We start from the raw sequence: 16,670 nt of genomic DNA, 5'->3' as shown, positions 1-16,670 counted from the left end.
CTCTCACGTATAAGATAAACAAGAGCAATGTGAAGAAAGCACAAGGCAAAATAGATACTAAACAACCTCTAGTTTGGATGAATGGAAGGCGCGCAAGCTTGGGAGGAACTTCCAGGCTCGATCTCGTCGTCCGGTCTTTTACTCTTGCCGGTTGCGTATTCCCATTTCTTCCTTTACGATGCTTGTTATACAAAACAAGGGCTTACACATCCTGGAATTGTACAATGCGTGTAAATTGCGTAGTACCATATTCTCTCTTACACAGCCTTCTCCTCATGCCAGAGCAGTCAATACGTAGAGGAAGGATTTATCATGTCATGTACTTCGTTGATGCCTCGTAAAAAATTTGACTTCTTAATGCTACACATACAGACGATGATCTTCCTTCTCCCTGGCCTCGGCTACTTTTTTGGTATTATACACTGAGAAAGAAGGACACAGATGCCACCCCGACGAGGGTTGTGTCTCTCTTTGTCGAAAGCAGAGCCAAGCAGCCACCATCCAGACCCTCTTCATTCCCCGTTCCGTCCCAACCCCCCTTTGTATTGGTATATGTGGCGGGGGTGTGCGTGTGTGTACATGTATGTCCGTTGCGCGCAAATCTGTATACAACATCTCGTCTTTGGCAAAAAGAGCAAGAAACAATGGAAGGAAAGGGAGTGACTGGATGGGAGAGGACCATCCATTTAATATCCCCTTCCTTCGCAGGACGGAAATTGCCCGCTCTCAACAGGACAGGACAAGAGTGGAAAGGTAAGCTGAGCTTTTAGACCACACCAACAAAATCCACTCGTTGTTTTGTTTCCCTCTCGATCCTCTTGCGTCGATTTCCACAAGGGGAACCTATCCCGAGTTGATGGGCCGCACAACCAATAAAACCGAGAGTGTAAGCAGGCCATCTGCGACTCTCTTTTTACCTTTCGTTTCATACACTTCCTAAGTTCTCTACTGCCCTGCCGTACTGTCCGCCGCCATGCTCCGTGTTTCAGCCTCCTCATTTAGCGGGAGATAACCTCACCCATATCAATGTATGCTGGCGTCCAGGGCTTGGCACCCTCCTCCAGCATATCACTGGGTACCCGAGGGTTCTCGCCAGGGCTGTAGAGATACCAAGCCTTCAGGGCGTTCATGGCGGCCTTGAAGCGGGCGTGGTCGAGAGAGGAGGCGGCGCCCTCGCCGAGCTTGTCGCTGCCGCTGTATATACCGACAACAAAAACGGGGGTGCGCGACTGGCGACCCGTCTCGGAGAGGAGACGAGCCACGGGGGGCTCGAAATCCTCACGGGCGCAGAGCGCGGCGAGCTCGCGGGTGGGGTACTTGAATTCGAAGAGCTTGGCAATGTCGAGGGTGCGCGACATGATGTGCGCCTTGACAAAGGCCTTGGCGGCCTCGCGGCCGCAGTGGGCGTAGATGGCACCGACGACGGCGCGCACAAAGTAGGCGTGGGCCCGCTCAGCAGCGGCCCGGGTGTCGGGGTTGCCGTAGCGGTCGTAGCTCACGTCCTGGTCCTGCTCATTAGCGACCATCTCGGCCTCCTCCTCGTCGGGAGTCTTGTCCTGATCCTGCTCTTCCATCGCCTTCTCCAGATCGGCGGCAACCTTGGGGTCGCTGCGCACGACATCACCAAAGTCGTCGTCGAGAACGACACGCGAGGCCATACCGCGACGCCACTTGAACTTCTCGAGGTAGGCGAGCTCTGTACGCTTGTAGCCGAAATTTGTGATGGCGACGCCGGGCTTAAGGGCATCGAACTGCAGAAGACCGGGATCCACCTCGCCGCCGGGCACCGCGGCGGTATCAACACCCCATGACCGCGCAATCTGGAGCAAGGGCTTCGGTCCGGCATAAGCCTTCATGGCACTGAAGAGAATTCCCTGGGGTAGACGGGGGTATTTGCAGAGGAGCCATTCGGCAATATGGTAGTTGATGAGGGTCTGGCCAACGAAGGCGAGGTTGGCGTTGTTGAACTGCGGGTTCTCGTCGGCCGAGGCGTCGACCAGTGTCCTTGCCAATGTCTGTAAGGGGATCTTGGGAGAAAGATTCAAACGGGCGTGGAGGGCGGCCAGTTTGGCCGAGGTCAAGGCCCGTTCGGGGAGGGGCGACGGTAGGGACTCGGCCGCGGGGGGGAGGGGCTCAAGCGGGGGGAACCGATCATTGTTGAGATCGTGGGATGCATCGTGCTGAGCGAGGGCAGCTGTCGATTGCGATCGCACCGAGATTGCAGATCGGGATCGGATGGCGGCAGTGGCGGGCGACACTCCGGAGCGAGCGGCGACGAGCAGCCGGCTCGTCAAGCTGGGCGTTGCTATCCTCTTCATGGGCGATATATTTGATGGGTGATGGTCGGCTCGACAACCGGGTGTTGACGTGCTGGGGCCCAGGTTCCGTAAGTGTGCGCCGTCTGGAGGCCCTGCCAAGAAAAGGATGGAGTGAGGGAAATCGGACGGGCAGGTGGTGAGCCGGTGGTCGCGGGGTGGGAAGCTACTCGGGATCCCGGTCGGAGTCGCGCGTTGATCGGATGGGTTCTCGTTCAGACTCGGCCGGCCGTCGAACACGGGTAGAAAAAAAAAGTTCTCCAATCTGAACGCTCACCACCCGTACACTAGACAAGCCCACCACCCAGAGCCGTGAATCAGTGCTCAAGCGCAGGGGTTACTCCCCCAAGACCGAGACATAAAAGCCGGCTGACATGATTCGTTGTTGGCCCAGTGAGGGTCCCCACAAGATCCATCTTCGACCCCAATCCACTATCTGCGCTGTCTGTTTAGCATACGGTGCACTGTGGTGGACAAGCGGGAGCTGCCCGCCCGCCGCCCGCCGCCCGTCTGTCGCATGCGCCCTCGGCCCCAGTTAGGACGAGTGACATGGTGACTTTCAGGCCTGGATGGTTGATGCGATTTAGCCCCTCGTCAGCCTGTAGGCGGATTCATCATTCGTCCTTCTATCCAATTGTTCCCGCTGAAGCATCACCACTATTGTGCCGTCGTTCGCAGTGCATCGCAAAGTTGACAGTACAAACCGATCTTGCTTAACTGCGAGGTGGAAAGAATCATTCCTCGTTGAACGTCCAACCTACCTCACCACATATCCCAAAACTTCATCACAATGGTGCGTATCCACCCGATTGCTTAGAATAGCCATCATCACTACTATGTTTTGTGTCTGCTAACTCTCTATTTTTCCTGTCTATAGGGCGGCGGTCCCCAAGTTCCGTGAGTTTCATCGCCCTCGACATGCGCAAACCCTCCGCGCATTCTGTCCAACCCAGCCTGCGTTGTGTCATGGATCCGTCCTAATCGTTGCCTCGCCCTTCACTCCAGCTACCCCAAACACGTCTGGTCGCCTTCGGGTGGTTGGTACGCCCAGCCGGCCAACTGGAAGAAGAACACGGCTGTTCTCGGTGGCGTCGTCTTCCTCATCACTGCCGCAGTCTGGAAGCTTAGCGCCGAGAAAGAGTACCGTCACAAGATGCCCGAGCCTGGTCGCTTTTATCCCAGCAGATAGTATGTCCTGGCAGACAGACCCCCATCCAAATTTTTATACATGCGTAACGTTTTCCGCGAGCGCAGACCGCGGGGATGTTCTTAAGCTGACGCAACCGATATTACCTCCACTAGCTGGAGCAGACAGATTATCGAGTATGAGCGGGCGCAAAAGGAGAACGGGACGACACAGGAGAAAAAGTAAATTTGGGCATAGGCCCTGCCACCCCGGCCGTTTGGTCATACAGTACATGGCTTCCAAAGGCTTGATGGAATAACAGGACATCTTGGCTTGGTTGAGGCCGGCCGGTTGGTGGTAGTAATGCAATATTCGGAATACATTCAACGTCGGTTACCCTCCGCTGGCCGTCTTGCGTTGGTGCTCCAGAGCCTGGCTACGTCGTGAATAAAGCTAACTTTGATGTGGATCAGTTCTGTAATGGATTATAGAGGAAACTACCTCTATTCTTACCGTTTCGTACTATTGGCGAATACTAGTGAACTCACAGAGAAGAGCCCACCTTCCATGACTTTGAATCGTGAACATGCCTTAACAATGTTCTTCGCATGTTTTGGTGTAAACGCAAGCAACAAGGTAAGCTGCTGTGGAAACCTCGACTGTCTATTTAATCGAGGTGGGCCTCGGCGGACCTCAGTTCCTGGCTGTGCGGAGCTTTTCGGTCGGTTCATGACTCGGCATCAAGACAGCGGACACGGCGACCTGGGACCCGCACCGGATGGAGCTGGGCCGGCGCGCGTCCGAAGCCGATCATCCCGGATCGGAACTGCCGTCGATAAGTCCATTCTACCTTCCATGTAGCCTGATTTGCTCCCGATCTCTGCCTTACCGCTTCCCGGACACTCAATGGCAACATATCTGAGAATTGGCCTATCTATGTTCGCAGTGAACTTCATATATACTGACTGGTAGGAGCTGAGTGGTTCCGTCATCTTCACGTTGATTCAAAAGTGGTATGCTTCTATAGGACCCTGCATAATGGAATGAGGGAGACGATGGCTCAGCCTATCGCTCGAACTTCGACTCACACCCATACAGGAGAGTTACGATCCTGGGTGTGCCAAATCTATCTGGCAGTTTCAAATACTATGTCCGGTCGATTTATTTAACGAATTTCATGCCAATGTTTTCCCGACCAGACATTGCAGGCCCATTTCTTGGGTTTTCCTGGACAAAGATCTTTCAACCCAAAATCCATGACGCTGGGGTATAGTGTCCCAAAATAATACGCACACTGAGCTACATGTCGCAAGTTATGTAGTCAAACCTGTCCTCGTAGACCGAACATGGGACAACATATTCCAAAAAATGCCCGGTATCGGGTTTACAGGAAGTAGTCGGCCACTGGCTTCTTGGCTGGCATTCCCCTTGAATCCTGAGGAGCCGCCTGGAAGACCCGGTAACGCCTTGCTGGACCCTTCATCGGTTGTAGCTCACCCTCTCCAAGCCCTCCAGAAGATCCTGCACCGCCATTACTGCGATTGACATCGCCATTACTGCGGGCAAGCACACCCAAGCCTGAATCGTCTTCCGATAGCTCAAGAAGTGCAGCAACGTTTCCGCAGCGATAGCAGTAATTTGGTGCTGACCAAACGGTAACGATGCTGGCATCGAACATTTCCTTAAAACCTTCCATGACCAGCTGATGGGCACGGGCGATCAGGCTGAGGTCATTGCGATGATTGAACACTTTGACGATGTCGGCACCAAAGAGGAAGCCAGCACCCCGAGGCGACAACCCCCAACCGTCAATCTCGTCCGGATCGGACCACAAGAGGTCGCACATAGCACCCTCATGTGGAACCTCCTGTTTTCGGTCCAGCAGCCTGATTTTGTCAACCTTGTCTATCAGCGGACTAAGGCCGCCGTGCACACATAGAACGGCGCCGGCTGGGTTGCCCACTGATCCTCTGCTCAATCCCGACGCTCCTGAGCCAGGCGGGCCTGTATTACTCGGTGGTGGTATCCCGTTGGTCCTGCTCTGTACATCGCTGTCTGCCCCGTTGTTAGGCCGAGGAAACCTGCTCATTACCTCGCCCTGTGCGTTGCACACCTCGATTTCCACCTCGCCTCCTTCAGGTGTTGTTGGTATACTGGACTCGCCGGCGCTTGGTGAGATGGTATTGGAGGCCCCAAGAACAATAGCGCCCAAGGCGAGATAGTCGAACACATCGCAGCAGTAGCGCCAAACATTCGCGCTGCCATATTTCCTGTAACATTCATCGTAGAAACCGTACACAGTTGTAATCTGTCGTGATTCGTGGTTGCCTCTGATGAGGGTCATGCGGTCGGGGTATCGAACTTTAAGGCAGAGAAGAAGTAAGAATGTTTCGAGCGAGTAGAAGCCACGGTCAACGAAATCACCTATCAACATCCGACAATACAATAGTCAGCTTAACATGATTTTGACGACATGATTGACAGACCAGGGACAGCCTTACCCATAAACAGATAATTGGTATCGGGAGGATCGCCGCCGACGCGGAACAGTTCCATCAAATCGTGAAACTGGCCATGAATATCTCCACATATCTTGTTGCCGTTGGGTTAGATTCGACATGTGTGTATTTCGATCTGGATAGTTCGAGACGTACCGTTACCGGCGCATTGACTGTAACTACGTTTCCTTCTTCGATCAAGATTTCCCGGGCCTTGTGACAGAGTTCGCGGACGTCTGATTCTGGTATTGGCCGGCATGCTCGCAGCTGAGCGATCGCCCTATCCACCAAAGAGGTCAGACACCACGAGCAATAGTCGCCGGCGGGTGGTTGCGAATGCCCGATCGCAAGACCACCGGGGCACTAACCTGTCCAGATCACTCATGGCTGTAGAGGCTTATGAATAACAGATAATGCTGCTTTGCTGCGAGTGGATGCCGCGCAGTTAGGAGGACTGAGCCGGGCAGAGGCTTGTATGTCAGAATAGAAGTTGAAATGCGGTGTCTCGTAGGGTCGCGTCAGCTTCGCGTCATGCTATGCCGAAATGTTTGGTGGTCCGTCTTGCAGATGCAACAAGCACAGATAGTAACCCTTTTGGAATCGGTCTTGATGGTTGTCGTGGGGATGCGGCGAATGATCTGTTGACAGGGCTGAGGTGTTCTAGGCTGGCGGCTCTGTTTTTTTTGCGACGGGAGACTGGGGATGGCGCGAAACCACAACCTCGACAACAATGGCACGAATGGTATGGCGGCGGTCGCCAATCCAGCAAGAAGCAGGGAGCAAGGAGTTTTAGCGACAGGCCCAGGGACCTGGAACTGCCAAGTGAACCGTAGAAATCCCTGTCTGGTGGGGAGAGTGAACGTCGAACGGGTCAGTACACAGTACGTAGGTGCTAGATACCTACCTTCTGCATAGTAGTTTACATCATCTGAGGTAAATACAGTACCCTTTTCTACAAACGCATGCAAGGTAGAAGTAGCCCATCAAGTGCAAGCCTATGGCGGCCCGGATTCCCAGTTTGGTATGAGAGAGAGATACCAGCAAGTGCAAAAGCCCCGTTAAGTGCACGTGTTGCGAGCCGTCGCCCATAATGCACTTGTAAAGAGACAAGCACGCTAGCTGCCATTGGTTAGATTTCGGCACCAGACGAGCTCAGGTACTGTAGTGTGCGCTAGTACCTAGGTACGTACTGTGTAGCTGCCGTGGAGGAAGCTTGGGGCGGCGGGAGTGCAGGAGCGAAGATGCACTTTCCATTCCAGTGCGGGACAGCGCGGGAAGCTGCCCATTGAAGTTTTGAGAGCTGAAGCTGACGAGGGGTCCACTGACGAAATATTTTCGAGAACGGAACTAAAGCGCAATCGAAGCTCCATTTTCCCGGAGCTTGACGACAGGTCCCGTCCACGGTCCAGTTCGCTCAACGACGATCTTGACAAGTAACCTGCCCACCTGTGTGGCACATACCTCATCCTCACTGACTTCCTCATTGCGCGTTGAGGTTAACCGCTGCAATCTCGTGATATTCAAGGGTTCAGGTTGTTCCCAACGCGCATGATGGTCCTTTAAGTGTTGCAAAAGCCACGAGTGAGTCCCGTCGGCCCAAAGCCCAAAACGCGAACCTCAATGGCTGATGAAATTGGCGCAAGCTCCCCTAAACTTAGACCCCCCTTCCTCTGGACCTCTCTTGGTCAAGCACCCCGCCCGCCCTCCAATCCGAATACCACTCATCATGCCACCACCTCACCTCCACCCGAGGTCGCGTATGACTTCCTCCCTCTTCGCAGCAACTGTTGTGGCCAGCTTCCTTGTTGTCGGCGTCCCTCACATCCTGCCGTGTCCCGCCCCCAGGGTCGCTTTTGCCGATGGAGATATGTCTGCCGACGGACAGCCCAAGAGACGCAGACGCAGACGCGTGGAAAACACCGAAGGCAAAGACGAAATCCTGCAGTTTGAGACAGAGCCTGGGTCTGGCGACGTAGGCAGGGCACGAGCTCTGAAGAGAGAGTGCCCAGTGCCCAAGCCCGGGGGTATGCTCGGCAGCATGCTCGGCTTCCACAAAGACAACGATATCAACGACCCTTCGTCTCCGTCCAACAGGTGATGACCACACCGTACACAATGCTGGATCTCCGGGGGAATGGGATCGCAATGACCCCATAATAACGCTCTGTAACTAGACGACGTTCGTGATCAATCTTGTACCTACGAGCTGCTCGATCCACGGATATGGGCCATATGTCGAACGGAGTCATCATGGTGTTGGCCGTTCCTTGGTTTTTTTTTGTTTGGAAAATCAGATTTCCCGGGTCACATTGCTCGCAGTGAGTGGTCAAAAGGCGGCCGGCATGTAGCCCGATCACAAAACGAGCCTTCTGTTCAGCAACCAACGGTTCAGGTCACGCCTTATGAAGAATGTAAAGCCCGACTAACCAGCACCCTATCTGGCTCAAATAAATCATCTCCTCATACGAATTCCTACATGAACCCTTCTCAGCATGTTGGAGCTCATCGAAGAATGAGACCGGCAGGAATTTCTGTTCAACCATACAGTCCTGTGTGGGTGATACAATCGAAGACTACATAGCCCTTGCTTGGCCACATACCTGCTTCTTGAGATGTCGTCAAAGAAGTCTAATACACCACCGGTCTGTCCAGGTTTACCCAGGAGCTTGTTACCTACATCGTTCGCGTCTTGGTGGCTCCAGTCGTTTCCCTCATCCACCCCCAACAGGAGTTCAACTCGTAGCTTGGTACCGCCAAAAAGTCCAGACGGCAATACGCAGCCGGCTTTGCTTTCTTTTATCTGGGATGTTGCATCTTAGCAGCTCGGATACGCGAGAGTCCCCTTGCGGAACGCATCTACCCTTGTACATTATGCTTGTACATTCTGTTTAGGCTCAGAGCGCTAGTAGACCGAAATATGCGGTTATGAGGGCACAAGATCAACCAAAAAACATGCTCTCATCAATGGAATCCGTCGAACCCGAACCCTGCTAGAGCTTGGCGTTGCGATCAGGGGTTCGCAGCGGGGGCGGATGGGACTCTTTCATGCACCCCAGATCCAACCTCAACGTGGGGGTGGATCTTGGTCAATGGACATGCAGCTCCCTCGTCCATACCTTGACTTCATTTACTTCCTTCATTTCACTGTCAACTTCCAGGAATTTCAAATTAACCAAAACTGAGAATCCACGGAATGGCCGTCAGCTGTTCTATGGGCTTTACGAAACATGAATCACCATCAGCTTGAAGTGTCGCAGTGGTAACCCCGCCTCCCCCCTTCTATAGCTAAGCTGTTCAGAAATGAAGGTACGGTGTTGTTCAACACAGGTGTTCTTCACTACATCAAGCTCCGGGGTCATAGCTTCAATCAAGATCCTGACAAGCCAGGCTCTTCTGCCGTGTACTCTTTCGAGGCACAACACTTTGCAGCTGCTATGAGTCCAGTGGATAAGGGACTGACACCTAGACAAGTGTTATGTATCTAGCCATTCTATATCCTCCTTGCTTATGATCCTCGATTCGGGACTCTTAAAGGTAGCTTTTGTTACAACACATACCATAGTCCGGAGCACATCCTGTTCTGTTTTCTGACATCCACACGAGTCCCCTAGACTTGGCACGAAGATAAAGTGGATAGCGCTTATGCAAGCTCGCGTGCTTTTGTCTGGAAGCTTGTATTGTGATAAAGACCACCTGAAGATGACGATAATTCGGTGCTATATATGTCTATCTCGCACCTGAACGTCCTGTGGCATATTGTCAGATTTCTATGTTCACCTCGTTCATTCACAGAGGCAGTATTTCCCGTCATCAGATCTGGACTACTGCTACTCATGCTAATGTGTGTACAGCTGTGCTCAGTCCAACATTTCACTCTTTGAGCTTGAAGTTCAAGGTTGCGTCCAGGTAAGAGCTCGTGATACCACAAAGCAATATAAATCAAGGCACATCTTGCGCAGGTCATGCCTGGGGGTGTAGTGGGACAGGTAAAGATGGTGGCTGGTTAGGATGAGTACCGAGTTGCAAGGTGGATCGTTGAATTGCCCTTTCACGATGGCAACGATGAGAACGTAAATGCCATGGAGGGGATTTTCCAATGGCCGGGTCTGGACATCTCGTTTCCCTTATGGCTAGCAGCAGAGAAAAGAGGAGGCTTGAAATATGAAGCTACTTAATGTACTCATCTTGACTATCAAACTACAACATATTGGATCAAAAGTCTATTCAACGTGAAGGGATGTAGATGTGTGTAGTCGAGTTTGATTGCTGGTAAAACCCTAACCCGAGCAAATTGGGGAGGTGAAGTTTACTATGCAGTAGTTTACGTATACTAGCAGAAACTCCCGTCCAAGGTCCATAGGACACCAACCACGTATCCACCCAATACTACTGTACCTGTAGATATTCCGGAAGTCTCGCCGGAATTCGCAAGAAACAGAGTGCACACTTCCTATCAAGAGTTCAGGAGCTCCGGTAGCTTGGTTGCCTATTGTGTTGGGCAAGCACATCTTATATTGGACTTCGAAGCGTTGGAGAGAGCCACCGGGGGGTTCTAGAACATTGTATCGGAGAAGCCATGTGATTCACGTGAATGCTACGTAGACGATTGAAATATGTACGTACACTACACTAAAACCCATGGCCGGGAGTTCTGTGCGTGCGGGACGGGATGGAGGGACTGCCGCCTGGAGAGGACGGGCGCGGGGACTAGTCTAGTGTCACCTATCCATGCCCGGCCTTAGGTCCTTCTTTTCCACTTCGGGGCCGCTTCCATTGCGTGGGTGACGTTGGCCCCTCTCGCCGAGAATCAACCTCACTGGACTGCCAGGCGGGGTCGAACGGTTTCCAGTGGATTCTGAGTTCGAAATGCGCTGAAACTCTGGGGCTTTCAGCACGAGAAAGCGGGACCTTCCAACACGTTGCCGCTGGAGTGCCTCGGTTGAGGTGATTGTGCCCCTGGGTTGATGGGTACCTAGGATGGGTCAAGGGTTGCCGATTCCATGACAGGGGCAGATGCCCGACTTGGACTGCGGACCTGGAGGTGACTTCCCGCCCGTCACCCCCGCCTCGCCGCCGTTTCACCCCATCATCCATTTCAACCCGTGGCGCAATCAGATGTCAGTGAATCGAACTTTCTAACATTGCATCAAATCATAGACGAAGACTGTAGTTGAACCCTACGTCAACCAAGGCGCACTGCATAAACTTTCTACTGTTAAATAATATTCCTTTCCGTTGAGCGGGGAACGGCACCTTGATCATAACAACACGACACCACAAACCCGCCTCTACCTGTACTACCCGTCATCTCGTTTGTCGCATTTGGTGCTGGAATACACACATAGGAGTCCTTCGACTTTGTGTATACGAAGCATCGACCACGATAACATAAAACGTTACGAGTATCAGCACCCCGTACAACAAAGAAGCAAGCCGATAATCACACATCAATACCGACTCTAAAGCCGTTCCACAAGACCGATCCTGGTTTCCCCAGATTCCCCGGATTTCTCGACATCAAATCAAACTCCACTATAAGTCGACGTCCCCATGGCTCACATACGAGCACCGACGGTCACGATACCGCTTCTTCCCCTTCCCAAACAGACTGTTCTCCTCCCAGGCGTTGTCCAACGCGTTGCAGTTTCGTCTACCCGACCCGACATCGCCTCGTTACTCGCCGCCGTTTACGCGAAGGCGGCTTCCCAAACCCCTAATGGGCGTATCGATACGATTCCCATTGCCTGCGTGCCCCTGGCATCACCCTTGATCGGACCAGAGGGGCATCTTCTAATCGAGAACGGCGACGACAAAACCGAAACCGCCGACGATGTTGATCCAGCAAAGGCTACCAAGGCCGATCTCTTCCCCTATGGCGTTGCTGCTAAGATCACCGGCGTCGAGGGGCGTGGTACCGGCGAGTTTACCTTGCTGGTCGAGGGTGTGACACGAATCCATGTCGAAAAGGTTATCTCGGACAAGGCTTATCTGGAAGGCAAGGTCTCGAGTTACGCCGATCCCGCTCTAATCACAGACGCCGCCCTCGAGGAGCTGTTCATGTCTCTCAAGCTTCTGTCCAGGCAGTTTGTTACGATCCTCCGCCTGTCCTCACTTCTGCCACAGTCTTCTGGCACGCCTGGCCTCTCACCTCTGCTTGCTCGGCGCCTCGACTTCTACATCGCAAAGCAGAAGTATCCCGGTGCCCTCGCAGACTTTATGGCCAACATTGTCGAATCTTCATATGAGGAAAAGCTCGAGATCCTGACTTTGATCGACGTCAAGGAACGTGTGGCCAAGGTTATTGAGCTGCTTGACCGCCAGATAACAAACATCAAGAACAGCATGAGGGTCACCACCATCACAGCCACGACCTTGCCATTCCCGATGGACCCTGATGCGGCGAAACATGGAAAAATCAAGCCGCCTGTAAAGGCTCCAGGGCATGGCGCAGGAATGCCGTTTTCACCACAGGGCGGTTTCATGGGACGAGGTGGAAATGCGGATGAAGATCAGGAGCCCAACGAGATTGAGGAGCTGCAGAAACGACTTGATGCCGCACGACTCAGCCCTGAAGCTGCCAAGGTCGCTGACCGGGAGATCAAGAGACTGAAAAAGATCCATCCCGCACAGGCTGAGTATGCTGTGACTCGGACATATCTTGAAACTTTGGCAGAGATCCCCTGGACAACTACTACGGATGATCGCCTAGGTCCCGATACGCTGAACCGGGCAAGGAAGCAACTCGACGAGGATCACTATGGACTAGACAAGGTCAAAAAGCGCCTGCTCGAATATCTAGCAGTCCTTCGCCTCAAGCAAGCCATCAACGATGACGTGGACAGCCAGATTAAACAGCTCGAACAGGAACTCGGGGTAGCATCCGAGAGCAGTAAAGAAGACGCTGCTCAATCTACCCCTATCGACCTTGGTGTTGATGAAAAGGCCAAGGCCGGTGGAGACAAGCTTGAGGCTTTGAAGAGCAGGCGCATGGTGGACAAGTCTCCCATCCTTCTCCTTGTCGGACCTCCAGGCGTTGGGAAGACGAGTCTTGCTCGATCAGTCGCCACTGCTTTGGGAAGGAAATTCCATAGAATTTCTCTGGGTGGTGTGAGAGACGAAGCAGAAATCCGCGGTCACAGACGTACCTATGTCGCCGCCATGCCAGGTCTTATTGTTCAGGGTTTGAAGAAAGTAGGCGTAGCAAACCCTGTCTTCCTCCTTGATGAGATTGATAAGGTTGGCGGCTCAAGCATTCACGGCGACCCTTCGGCGGCTATGCTCGAGGTTCTCGACCCTGAGCAGAACCATAATTTCACCGATCACTACGTGAACGTGCCGATTGATCTCAGCAAGGTGCTGTTCATCGCCACAGCGAACAGTCTCGACACCATTCCGGCACCGTTGCTGGATCGAATGGAGACGATCTACATTCCGGGCTACACGACTCTCGAGAAGCGCCACATTGCGATGCGGCATTTAGTCCCCAAGCAACTCCGGGTCAACGGCCTTGACGAATCACAGGTTTCCTTTACCCCAGAGGTCGTGTCCAGAATCATCGAGTCGTACACGCGGGAGGCCGGCGTGCGCAACCTAGAACGGGAGATCTCGTCCGTTGCGCGTGGCAAAGCCGTCGAGTTCGCCGACGCCAAGGACTCGGGACACCCTGAGAACTACAACCCACAGCTGACCGTGGATGACCTGGAGAAGTTTTTGGGCATTGAAAAGTTTGAAGAGGAAATCGCCGAGAAGACTAGCCGTCCAGGAATAGTGACTGGTCTGGTAGCGTACAGCTCGGGTGGAAATGGTAGTATTCTCTTTATCGAGGTGGCCGACATGCCAGGCAACGGCAGCGTCCAGCTAACGGGCAAACTGGGTGATGTGTTGAAAGAGAGTGTCGAGGTGGCCCTAACTTGGGTCAAGGCGCACGCATATCAGCTTGGACTCACTCAGAGCCCGAGTGAGAACATTATGAAGGACAGGAGCATTCATGTGCATTGCCCCTCCGGTGCCGTTCCCAAAGATGGACCCAGCAGCGGCATCTCGCAGGCAATCGCTCTCATTTCTCTGTTTTCCGGCAAGGCTGTCCCACCAACAATGGCCATGACGGTAAGTATTTCCCAATCCCATTACTTCGGTCCCCTCACCCCCTTTTAGTTCCATTACTTGTCTTTTGACTTTTCCTTCTCTTGGGACTCGAAACACAACGAAAGCAGGGCAAGGCAAAGCGGATCTTACGTCCGTTTGACTTTCCCGATATGGATAAGAGGACGAAATACCGTGCCTCCATGTTATGTGTGCAAGGCTAACACGGCGTTTGTTTCTGTGTCACAGGGTGAGATTTCCCTCCGAGGACGGATCACGGCCGTCGGAGGCATCAAGGAGAAACTCATCGGAGCGCTCCGGGCGGGTGTCAAGACAGTCCTACTCCCAGCGCAGAACCGCAAGGACGCAAAGGACTTACCCCAGGAAGTCAAGGATGGATTGGAAATCATCCATGTCAGGTAGGTTGTTGTCTGATATCTGATACTCCTTCCGCAGAACCCTCTCCTCAATGTTGGCTGTTTCAGGCACCTGATTTGCTAACCATACCCTTATCATAACCGTAGTCATATCTGGGAGGCCATTCGCTACGTTTGGCCGGACGGCCAGTGGCCTAGCGAGCACGATTATCCGAGCATCGAGAGTCGTCTTTGAATTGGGCTATCTCGTTTCTCACATCAGCCAGCCATCTGTGTGCGTTGTAGTCACGGAGTTATGATTTTAGTTTCGTTGCATAGCTGGTGCTGTGGTTGGTATCAGCGGCTTGCCGTTAGTGCGTGTTGGTGCTCGAAGGTCACCGACCATACTCAGTGTAACTGAACCACTCCACTCCTTCTGTCATTCCCAGTTCTTTTCCCACTCTGAAACGAATAATGGACTCATGCAGTTTACTCGGTTTTTTTACCATACAGTCATTTGTTCAGCCAGCCGGTAGTGTAGTGTCCCGTCCTCATATATGGACAACAGCGAAGCATTAGATAGCAACAGAGTCAATTGTACCAATGCATTTGATGTTCACTTCCAAACCCAGGTAGGTCAACAGCGGTTTGGTATCCCTCTGTTCACGTCGGGATGTATCTTATTATTTCTCACTTCTGCTAACCGACTTTGCCCGCGCCTCTCGTTCTGTATTCCCCCCCAACATAACTCTCGCCAAACTTGCCCGAGTCTCCGGTGTCACTTTCGTCGCAGATAAAGTGCTGTCTGCAGTGCTGCTGTTGAAGCGCGATGTCCTATTACCTACTACCATTGCTCGGTAACTATCCGAGACAGCTGCGGTGGTTCCTTGCATCGGAACCAACAACGAAGATGTGTAGCGATGTGTGGATGTGTGCATATTTTACCGACCGGTTCCCAACTACAGTGGAAGGGAACCATGTAAATGGGTGTATGTAGATGCAATGCAAATATGTTCTGCATTATAAGTATGGCGGGTAGGCACAGCCGCGGGGCTTACGACGGTAGAGGTGGTGGGACGCGGGAAAGGGGGCAAGGGATATGGAGGGATTCCTGGGAGGAGTCGGCCAAGGCAAGCGTGCTGTGGTCTAATGTAGTGTAGAGGGGACGTAACAGTAATACCTCTAGGTACCTAGGCAGGTAACCAGACAAACCCGAGTAGGTAGGGTAGTAAGTAGATGGCATACAAATGCTGTGTAATGCCACATGACAGAATTGTGCGACCGTTGTACAGCAGATTCATGGTGTGCAGAATGGGTAGGATTGTGTAGAAAACATATCTCGCATTGCTTCGTTGGGAACATAGTAGCGAGAAAGAGAGGGTTTCCCTGTCCGCCTGAAAAGGAACTAGATGTTGGTCGGCTTGGACCGACATGACTTTTTGGTGCGTGGTAGGCCGGCTGATTTGGTGAAGCAAAGAGAGAGTGAGCTGACTTTGGACGATGGAAAGCTCAGCTAGACAGGGGGTTTGCTTTGTCGTTGTGGCACATCTGAAGGATGACATATGACTTGCTGACAACTTGACTCGGTAGACATACCCCTAGATGGATGGTGGTCGGTCTAATGTGGAAGATTTAGATAGTTCATCAAAAAAAATTCTGCAAGGTCGCATAGGGCCTTGTTTCCACCTTGTCCCTCATCGTCATGCATGCGGATGGGCTAGGCTTTTTCTTTCTGTTTGTGTTTTTCTAGCCTGTAAAAAGGGGACACCCCCTTTTTTTGCTCACGGTATTGACCCGTGCCATAGACATGAATGAAAACTGGTCTTTCGATAGATTACTACCCGCTCCACATGGCCGACGGTACATACATAACGTAAGTTGCCTAGGTATCTTTCAAGCTGTTTCCATTTACACCATGGATGAAAGTCGGCTTAGGAGGCAGATGACCCTCGTAGAAATCAACTATTCCAGCTACTTCATTCTTCCAGAACCAAGCTCGGTATAACAAGCTTCTTTGGCCCTTGTGTCCTCCGTGGTGTCCATGGGAAGGGTGCCATATCCTGCCACTTCTCGTGTCATTTGTTTATGCTGAATAGGAGAAGAAGACGAAATTCCGAGTAAAAAGGAAAAGAGAAGCAAAAGTGACACCACACATGGTTCAAACGGCCAAGGTAAGCCCAGGGAAAGGAACAAAGCAGTACGAGGAGAAGGGGTGACACCACTAAGTACCACTTACCGTACAGCCCCGAGCGACGTACCACATGTGGACCTTATCGGTACTAACAGGTGCGTA

At 52.5% G+C, this 16,670-nt stretch overlaps 5 protein-coding genes across 8 annotated transcripts; 3 read left to right on the top strand and 2 right to left on the bottom strand.

The window, feature by feature from the left end:
* Positions 1 to 219: 219 nt before the first annotated feature.
* On the bottom strand, positions 220 to 2,608 carry NCU08299 (mitochondrial 54S ribosomal protein YmL3). Its single transcript, XM_957419.2, has one exon. The coding sequence runs from the start codon at positions 2,316 to 2,318 to the stop codon at positions 999 to 1,001; it is 1,320 nt and encodes a 439-aa protein (XP_962512.1). The 5' UTR covers positions 2,319 to 2,608; the 3' UTR covers positions 220 to 998.
* A 245-nt stretch (positions 2,609 to 2,853) lies between these two features.
* On the top strand, positions 2,854 to 4,087 carry NCU08300. Of its 3 annotated transcripts, none has more exons than XM_011395997.1 (5): positions 2,920 to 3,108; positions 3,193 to 3,212; positions 3,321 to 3,503; positions 3,618 to 3,829; positions 3,915 to 4,087. In XM_011395997.1, exons 1-4 carry the CDS (start codon positions 3,106 to 3,108, stop codon positions 3,685 to 3,687), a joined length of 276 nt encoding a protein of 91 aa, XP_011394299.1. In that variant the 5' UTR covers positions 2,920 to 3,105; the 3' UTR covers positions 3,688 to 3,829; positions 3,915 to 4,087. The 3 variants fall into 3 exon arrangements, with proteins under 3 accessions (XP_011394300.1, XP_011394299.1, XP_011394301.1); XM_011395999.1 differs by having other exon boundaries at positions 3,618 to 3,857; XM_011395998.1 differs by having other exon boundaries at positions 2,854 to 3,108; positions 3,618 to 4,070.
* A 263-nt stretch (positions 4,088 to 4,350) lies between these two features.
* Positions 4,351 to 6,737, bottom strand: pp4 (protein phosphatase 4-like). Its single transcript, XM_957421.3, has 4 exons — positions 6,308 to 6,737; positions 6,096 to 6,219; positions 5,943 to 6,033; positions 4,351 to 5,865 (listed from the first exon to the last, which is right to left on the bottom strand). Exons 1-4 carry the CDS (start codon positions 6,322 to 6,324, stop codon positions 4,826 to 4,828), a joined length of 1,272 nt encoding a protein of 423 aa, XP_962514.3. The 5' UTR covers positions 6,325 to 6,737; the 3' UTR covers positions 4,351 to 4,825.
* A 445-nt stretch (positions 6,738 to 7,182) lies between these two features.
* NCU08302 lies at positions 7,183 to 9,569 on the top strand. 2 transcript variants are annotated; one of them, XM_011396001.1, is made up of 3 exons: positions 7,183 to 7,372; positions 7,435 to 7,520; positions 7,583 to 9,569. In XM_011396001.1, the coding sequence occupies exon 3, from the start codon at positions 7,666 to 7,668 to the stop codon at positions 8,035 to 8,037; it is 372 nt and encodes a 123-aa protein (XP_011394303.1). In that variant the 5' UTR covers positions 7,183 to 7,372; positions 7,435 to 7,520; positions 7,583 to 7,665; the 3' UTR covers positions 8,038 to 9,569. The 2 variants fall into 2 exon arrangements, with proteins under 2 accessions (XP_011394303.1, XP_011394302.1); XM_011396000.1 differs by having other exon boundaries at positions 7,183 to 7,520.
* Positions 9,570 to 11,001: 1,432 nt separating this feature from the next.
* Positions 11,002 to 14,983, top strand: NCU08303 (LON domain serine protease). The gene is made up of 3 exons (XM_957423.3): positions 11,002 to 14,045; positions 14,271 to 14,440; positions 14,546 to 14,983. The coding sequence occupies exons 1-3, from the start codon at positions 11,490 to 11,492 to the stop codon at positions 14,631 to 14,633; spliced, it is 2,814 nt and encodes a 937-aa protein (XP_962516.1). The 5' UTR covers positions 11,002 to 11,489; the 3' UTR covers positions 14,634 to 14,983.
* The last annotated feature ends 1,687 nt before the right edge of the window (positions 14,984 to 16,670 follow it).

This window comes from Neurospora crassa, linkage group IV (assembly GCF_000182925.2).
Source record: "Neurospora crassa OR74A linkage group IV, whole genome shotgun sequence".
Classification (NCBI taxonomy): Eukaryota; Fungi; Ascomycota; class Sordariomycetes; order Sordariales; family Sordariaceae; genus Neurospora; species Neurospora crassa.
The sequence above is the reverse complement of the archived record's forward strand: the minus strand, read 5'-3'. Positions and strand labels throughout refer to the sequence as shown.